This window comes from Pinus tabuliformis, chromosome X, assembly GCF_031772625.1.
Source record: "Pinus tabuliformis cultivar Carrire ecotype Pingquan chromosome X, CPIR1, whole genome shotgun sequence".
NCBI classification, from domain to species: domain Eukaryota; kingdom Viridiplantae; phylum Streptophyta; class Pinopsida; order Pinales; family Pinaceae; genus Pinus; species Pinus tabuliformis.
Window position 1 is genome coordinate 525645648 of NC_142308.1, and position 8616 is coordinate 525654263.

At 38.4% G+C, this 8616-nt stretch overlaps 1 protein-coding gene across 1 annotated transcript; it reads right to left on the minus strand.

Annotated features, from left to right (window-relative positions):
- Window positions 1-354: 354 nt before the first annotated feature.
- On the minus strand, window positions 355-5812 carry LOC149141014 (alcohol dehydrogenase-like). The gene is made up of 4 exons (XM_089451125.1): window positions 5689-5812; window positions 5445-5581; window positions 4974-5023; window positions 355-685 (listed from the first exon to the last, which is right to left on the minus strand). The coding sequence occupies exons 1-4, from the start codon at window positions 5810-5812 to the stop codon at window positions 355-357; spliced, it is 642 nt and encodes a 213-aa protein (XP_089307251.1).
- Window positions 5813-8616: the final 2804 nt, after the last annotated feature.

An 8616-nucleotide genomic window follows, 5' to 3' on the forward strand; every position in this document is an offset into this window, starting at 1 on the left:
AGAGTGTCAGGGAAACATGCGTTCAAGATGTGCCATGTTCTAGGGTGTTCCAATGCATGCTAGGAAGTGTTAGGGAATTCCAGGGAAACACAAGGGACCACCAAGTCAAATTAATGCATAGTAATGAATGAATGAAAGTTTGTGACAAGAAGTGTCAGTGAGTTCCAAATGTGCTAAAGTGGGAGTGACAAGGTAAATTCATATAGTCAAAAACCTAATTTAAATTCATATGGTCAAACACCTAATTTAATTATATAGTTAAAACCCTAACTTAAACCATAACAAAACAAAAACTTGCCAAATTCCAAATGCGTCTCAAAATGAAGAAAAAGTAAACAACGCCGATGAAGGGGTTCACACAGCTGTTGCTATTCCACAGCTGAGAAGGCATGCTTTTTCGAGAGGAGCGTTGGGGTTTATTTTGACAACACAGGCATGGTCAACAACCGTGTACTCGCTGAACGTGGAGCACATGAAATGATACACCGGTTTTCCATGAACAGAGAAACGGGATTTCTGATCACTCTGCATCACAGTTTTAAAGACGTCCACTCTGAACTTTCCGCATAAATTGGTCTTCTTGGAGTTACAGTAAACACAATCTCCGCACTCCCCAGCGAACAATGGAAACACATGGTCTCCTTTCTTTAGATCTGTTGAACCTGCTCCAACGCTTTCCACTATTCTGCAATTCGTCACAGCTTCTCAATTAACATTTTCTTTGTTTGTGATAGAAACAACAGTGCAATCAAACTCACTTACCCTGCAGCCTCATTGTCACGCCCCTACACCTGCGGTGATCTTCCAACCGCTTGTAGCGAGGTGCGGCACCACTGAACGCTTTCTTTTTAACAATACTAACATTCGTGGACTACGCCTATTTCATCATGAACATACTTAGTTTATGTTTTGCGACCAAGTAAAAGCATTATCCTTTATACTTTAGTGAAGACCATTCTCAATCTTTAACCATATACAATTAACCGAGAACATCAACAATAAGCAAGTACAAAGGGAGGGGCAACTCCTAGAAAGTCTGCCCAACAATATATTATAACAGCTTCTTCAATATTACAACACAAGTAATGCTTGGCAAGCTCCAAGCCAATACTTAGAATAATTTTACAACCAAGGCATAGAATAGCCTTTTGCAATTATGTGCACTCTTGCACAAAGTGGAACGCTCACCCGAGCCACCTATTTCACCCTGTCAAGTCCTGCACACATTATCTGCATAGCCAACCTTCACATCTCAACCCGGGTCAAAACTCCATTTCCACACAAGGGAAGAACTACACATAAATCATGTGTATTCCCTTTTACCCCTGCGCAGCTGTTTTACCCCTATGCGTAGATATCAAGTGCGAAGTTGAATGGTGCAAATGAGGAGCAGCCACCTCTTATTTATACGCATATTACCTTATGCTTAGTCCCTTGGCTGACCTCTTAAATTATATCATGAATGCCCCCACGTTATGTTTTATGATGTCGGCTTGGGTGTGTTTTAATGTCCATCCACCATCGCATATAAACTAACGCACATCCTCATAACATGCGTGCCTAAGTGATGATACTTAGCCATTTTTCCTCACGCTCCATATTGTCGCAAGTTCGTCGCAATGTGACCGCACATCATCGCACACCCGTTCAGCACGCGCCCGTCGTGCGCCCGCGCGCCCGTCCGTGCGCCCTCGTGCACGCCTTCGCCCGGTCCCCGTCGCATCATCACCCGGAGGCCTTACAATCTCCCCCACCTGAAATCGTTGTCGTCCTCGACAACATACCATCATCCATGATGTTGACTCCTTCACATAAGGCAAACATCGCTGCAACATATGTAGAACCACTATCATCTGCACTATGTTGTTCATGTGTGTCTCCTCCAAAGTGAAGAGATCATCTCATCAAACCAACTCTCGATGTGCCCCATTCAGGTCCATGAAGTCCTCTTCATCATCTGCAATGTGCCATCATCAATCATACCTGCTCCATGTGCTTGAGGGCTCACTGCCATGAGCAGCTAACAATGAGCCCATCTTCTTATTCATCTAAGAAGATGTAGAGGGAGCAGAGCCTGAAGGCTCTCCCTCACTAATCAACTCAATCCATCTATCAGGATTCTCAATCTCCATCCTTTGTAGATAAGCAACCCGGTCTTCCTTCTGGACATCCGGCCTCACATATACCTCATCATCATCATCATCATCTTCCACTATCTCTAGCCTTCTTGTTAAGTCCAAGATGCTATCTGAGAGTGATCTAATGACCAATGACTGTTCCACAAGCTTTGCCTCAACAGTGGACAACCACTTGTTCACCTTTTCCTTATCCTCCATTTGCATTGCTCCTACTTTACAATCAGGTCTTGTTGCACCAATGGTAGGCACACCAATGGGTACATCTTCCCTTCCATCATAGATGTAGAGCTCCTTCAAATGTGGTACGATCATGGCATCGAATTGTTTCATAAACTCCATCCCCAATACAGCCTCATAGTCATCAATCCGCACTATAGTGAAGTCCACTTTCCCGGTCCATTCACCAAGTGTAGTGTCCACCTTCTCAGCTATACCAAGAATGTCCATCGGAGGAGAATTCACTGTCTTCATTTGTGCCCTTTCCGGTACAAACTTCAGCCCAATTCTTCTTGCAGTATCCTCGCTCATGAAGTTGTGAGAGGCTCCACTATCCACCATAGTGAGCACATTAGTACCTCTAACCTTCATTCGAACATACTCTAGCTTGTTTCTTTCCGGGTCTCTTTTAGAGACTACTTCTGTAGTAGCAGAAGCACCAAGTATCTGCATCATCCCCACAGAAGCATCATTACCCTCATCATCAGATTGTGCAACCGTAGCCACCTTTAGTTTAGAGGGACAATTCTTCACCGTGTGTGGTCCTTCACATAACCAACACTTCAAAGGTTTCTTCATCTTTGAACCATCATCTGATTTTGGAGTATCATCATTCTTCTTCTCTTTTGGCTTTTCGGACTTCTTCTTCTTGTCATCAGAAGTCTCCTCAAAGTGATCCACCATCCTATCAACTACAGCAAAAGCTTCTTCAAGTGTGTTAATCTTCTGCCTCCTTACCTCATTGCGTGCCCAAGGCTTCAATCCCATGATGAAGTTGAACACCTTGTCCTTTTCTGCCATGTCATGAAGTTCTAGAGCTGCACTTGAATACTCTTGCTGGTATGCTTGTAGGCTTCCTGTTTGCTTCATGTACTTGAGTTTGGTCCTTGCTTCCCATGTGTCATCTTGAGGACTGAAGTGGGTCTGCAAAGCCTTCTTCAAGTCTTTCCACGAAGTGATGTCATTAGCATTGCCATTGGCAATCTGATCCACCCTCCTTCGCCACCACATCTTAGCATCCTTTGTCAAGAACTGAGTAGCTACCTTGACTTGTGTCTCACCATCAACCAAGTTCAACCGCTCCAAGTACTGCTCTATGTCCCACAAGAAGTTGCCAAGAATTGCTGCCTTCCTTGTTCCATCATAAGACTCCGGTTCCTTGACCTTCACATGAGGCACTCCTCCACCTGAGTTATGCCCCACGGCCTTCTTCACAACCGCAAGCTCATTCTTTGTATCTTCAAGAGTCTTCTTCAAGTTCTCAATTTCTGCAAGACTTTGATCCCTTGATTCCTCAACCTCTTTGACCTTTACCGCAAGTTGTGTACACATAAGATCAGTGTACTCATTTTGTGCCTTGAGCTCATCATTTTGTGTTCGAAGTTCATCGAGTTTCTCTTCAAAAGAAATCTCCATACCTTCTACCTTTACCAACACCCTTTCAATGAACTCCATAGTAGTTTCCTTGCCATCATGACTAGACCCGGCTTGAGACCCGGCTGCCATCTCGACCAGCTTCTCCTTCCTTTGTGATCTAGTCTTGACCATTCGAGTATCCTGCAACCTGAACCAACCCTTGTTTCACTTCGTGTGAAACGGCTTCCTTCACCTGCAAGTACCCTTGCCACTGCCACGAGCAACCTTTGCTCACCAGCTCCGACCGAGCTCTGATACCAACTGTCACGCCCCTACACCTGCGGTGATCTTCCAACTGCTTGTAGCGAGGTGCGGCACCACCGAATGCTTTCTTTTTAACAATACTAACATTCGTGGACTACGCCTATTTCATCATGAACATACTTATTTTATGTTTTGCGACCAAGTAAAAGCATTATCCTTTATACTTTAGTGAAGACCATTCGCAATCTTTAACCATATACAATTAACCGAGAACATCAACAATAAGCAAGTACAAAGGGAGGGGCAACTCCCAGAAAGTCTGTCCAACAATATATTATAACAGCTTCTTCAATATTACAACACAAGTAATGCTTGGCAAGCTCCAAGCCAATACTTAGAATAATTTTACAACCAAGACATAGAACAGCCTTTTGCATTTATGTGCACTCTTGCACAAAGTGGAACGCTCACCCGAGCCACCTATTCCACCCTGTCAAGTCCTGCACACATTATCTGCATAGCCAACTTTCACATCTCAACCTGGGTCAAAACTCCATTTCCACACAAGGGAAGAACTACACATAAATCATGTGTATTCCCTTTTACCCCTGCGCAGCTGTTTTACCCCTATGCGTAGATATCAAGTGCGAAGTTGAATGGTACAAATGAGGAGCAGCCACCTCTTATTTATACGCATATTACCTTATGCGTAGTCCCTTGGCCAACCTCTTAAATTATATCATGAATGCCCCCACGTTATGTTTTATGATGTTGGCTTGGGTGTGTTTTAATGTCCATCCACCATCGCATATAAACTAACGCACGTCCTCATAACATGCGCGCCCAAGTGATGATACTTAGCCATTTTTCGCACGCTCCATATTGTCGCAAGTTCGTCGCAATGTGACCGTACATCATTGCACACCCATTTAGCACGCACCCATCGTGCGCCCGCGCGCCCTCGTGCACGCCTTCGCCCGGCGCCCGTCGCATCATCACCCGGAGGCCTTACACTCATGGCCGAATATGCGCGGAAATAGTTTCTCATCCTGCATGCACAAAGAAAGATAATCTTAGGGTTGAAGTATCAGAACCTCATGGCCGAATATGCGCAGAAATAGTTTATCATCCTGCATGCACAAAGAAAGATAATCTTAGGGTTGAAGTAACAGAAAGTTATAGAAATTTTTGGAGCCATTACTTAGACTCATAATATGTTAATAGTGTGAAAGAATACAAGTAATATAAAAGCAAGCCTTATCACTAATTTTAATCTTTAAAATTTTAATATTTGAAATCAATTTACACTAATCCCACCAATATCCTAACATGCTAGAGTGCAATTCCAATCTAATTATCAGTCCCTCTCGTAACTTCCCTTGAACCACCCTCCATTTAAATATCTATAAAAAGAAGGTGTTCCGCAGAGTTTACTTCTAATTAACAAGTTATGAGTACCCTTACACTGACCTCGTGCATCCAGAAAGTAATGTCGGTGTGGCAGAGGGAGGTGAGAGTAATTTTAATACGGACTTCCATAGACTTCGGTGGATCTACTTGAACTTCTTCAATAACCAGTCGTTGCTTCGGCCCCCATGCTACAGCCGCTGCTTGATATTTCAGTAAATTTATCATATGCTCATTCGTTTAACAAGGGTCAGTAGAAAAACAATCCAACTAATCTAGTCAATTTGACAAAAATCTATAATTTTACCTTTGCAAGTGATAACATCACCGGCTGTGCTGCCCATTTTTTGAAATCGTTCATTGACATGATTCATAGCGCTGTTTCCATTCATTGCTTCTTCCATGATTCTATAACCAGAGCCGCTCACCATGTATTTCAGTTTCAAAATCATTTGACATTGTATATTTATAAGGGAAGTTCCTATATGCTTGTTATTTGATCTTTGAGAATTTAATATTTTAATTAGAATATTGTTTTTGTTTTTGATAAGTTTGGTTAATTTTATCTTGGAAATAAGATTTTGGTTTTAAAAATATAATTTTATTTCATTTAATATTTTTAATATAAAATTTTAAGCAATCTTTTTATATATATATATATATATATATATATATATATATATATATATAACAACTTTTCTATCACAATCAGTCCATATTAAGCATTTTAACCTCCAACCCAATGTAGGTAGTATCTTCATTCAGATTCTTAAATGAACTTTAACTCTGTCTAAGTCAGATACAGACTTGAAACCATTGCGAAATAAATGGAGAAAGCAGAAACAGTTGAATCAACAGTGTATGTTAATCAATTTAATCATAAACCGTCCATATTTTTTGATTGAATGATTCCCAGTTTTAGAAGCAATGCAACTGTATAATTGCTATTTTAGAAGCAATGCGAATAAAGGTAGCCTGTCATGGTTTCATGTGGCTGGAAAAAAATCTCAACAGTGCATTGGTTAATGGAATAAATAGATAAATTAAATTTTTTAATTTATTATTTGTAATAAATAGATAAATTTAATTGTTTTAATTAATTATTTTTAAATGGAAAATTAATTCATTAATTTTAAATGGAAAAATAATTCATTATTTTTAAATTAAGATATTGTTTGAATTGAGTTATTTTTAGATGAAGATATTTTAAATTAAAATTTTATTTAAAAAATAAATTATTTTGAAATTTTGAAATTTAAAATTTAACAATAAAATTTTATAACTAATATTTATAAATATATTATCAAATATGGCTAAGGTTTAGATAGATTTTATATAAAATAATTATAACATATAAAAAATAGACTTGCAATCATAGTTAACTTTAAATAATAGCATAGTTTATTTTAAATAAGTGAGGTAGGGTATTTTAGTTTTTGGTAAAATTTAGAAAATATATAATGGATAATTAAACTTAATATATATAGAACTAAAGAGTATATTTTATTACAAGATAACTAAATTAAGAACAATTTTGTTTATTTGTAGAATTTATAAAGAAGAATTGAACCATTCTATCTAAACAATAAAATGAGATTTAAATATTTAAGAAACATGTTTATATGAATAATTATCAATTGTAAATTAGGTATTATCACCATGGTAATATAATATATTCATACCATCTAATATATATTAAATATTAACATTATGCATCTATAAAACAAATATATATCATGCTTCCTTTTTTTGTGGTACATATTTTATTTTCTCCTAAACATGAGTGGACATGGATATGCTAGATATTTTAGGTCATTCTTTTTGGGAGACCAAACCATGACAAAAGTTTCACATGTTCACACTCCGTATAGAGACATAGGATAGCATAGTGTTTAGAAAACCAAAAAAGATTATACATATACTAAAACCTCCTCCTCGATGGGACCTAGGGTAATTTTCCAAAACCTCGTAGTTGTTTCCGCCAAGTGTTAGTGGATACATGAGTTTCCACAAGAGGTCGATTATTGGTAATAGGACGCGCCTCGATGAACATGTGCATGGTGAAATGCCCAACAATGACTTGAAAGCAAGCTTTCAAAGGGGGAAGGGTACAAGTGGTATTCACAAAGAAAGCAGTCATGTGTAGATGGGAAAGAGCAAGGTGATTGAGCAACAAATGAGGCAAGGATATACTAACTAAGAAAATAGACAACAATCCATCAAAATGATGAGCCAACTTGGGAGGGAGTTAAGAGGAAGACCTAATGCTTACCAAAAAATTCAACTGAGGAAAGTGAACAACTATAGGAGACAAATAAGAGAGAGAGAGAGAGAGAGAGAGAGAGAGAGAGAGAGAATAGAAACAAAAAAGCAAGCCACAAAATGTGAGGGAAGTTCCAAACAAGAATGCTAGCAAAGGAGATACCATTAAGCAATTTCAATGTAGAAACAACCACCAAGCAAATGGAGCTATTCAAACCAGAAGTTGTTAAGAGCACTCCCACTAAAAGTGTTGAGAGTCCAGATAAAACCACCATCTTGGATGTAAGAGGATCCAAAATGGAAGGCAACATCATGAGCATCAAACCTGTGAGGAGAGGAAAATAGCTAGACTAGTCCTATACTTTACACCAACTGGAAATAGTTGCTCAAAGTCTAGTTTTGAAGGAAGGGATGAATAATTTTAGAGCACAAATTGCATACCAATGATAGAAGAGCAACACCTAACCAAGGCTCAAGAAGGTGGGCTAGTGAGTAACCCTAGTTCAGATTAGTAAGAGTAGAAGCTTGAGTTACATACGGGGAGCTTTGGTATCCAAAAACAGGCCTAACTAGAAACCTAGTAGAATGACAAGAATTCAAAACTATGGTAATGATCATGCATGATTTCAAGTGGATTGCAAGCCTCCGGATCAATAGTACCATAAATACTCTTTATGGGAACATGGTGCCATGTCCCCACCACTTGGCCAAATAAAATAACATTGCATCGTAAGCACCCCATCCGAACAAATACACCTATATATTAATGATATATTTTATTATTATATTTATATTTTATTTATTAATATACAAAAAGTAATTAAGAAATATTCAAAATTAAATATTTTAAGTCAAAAAAAATAATTGAAATAACATTTAGCTTTTCTTTATCAATTATACTATCTTTTTTGAAATCTTTTTAAATACTTCTTACTTTTAATTTTAATTTTGTATTATTCTTATTCTTTCTTTT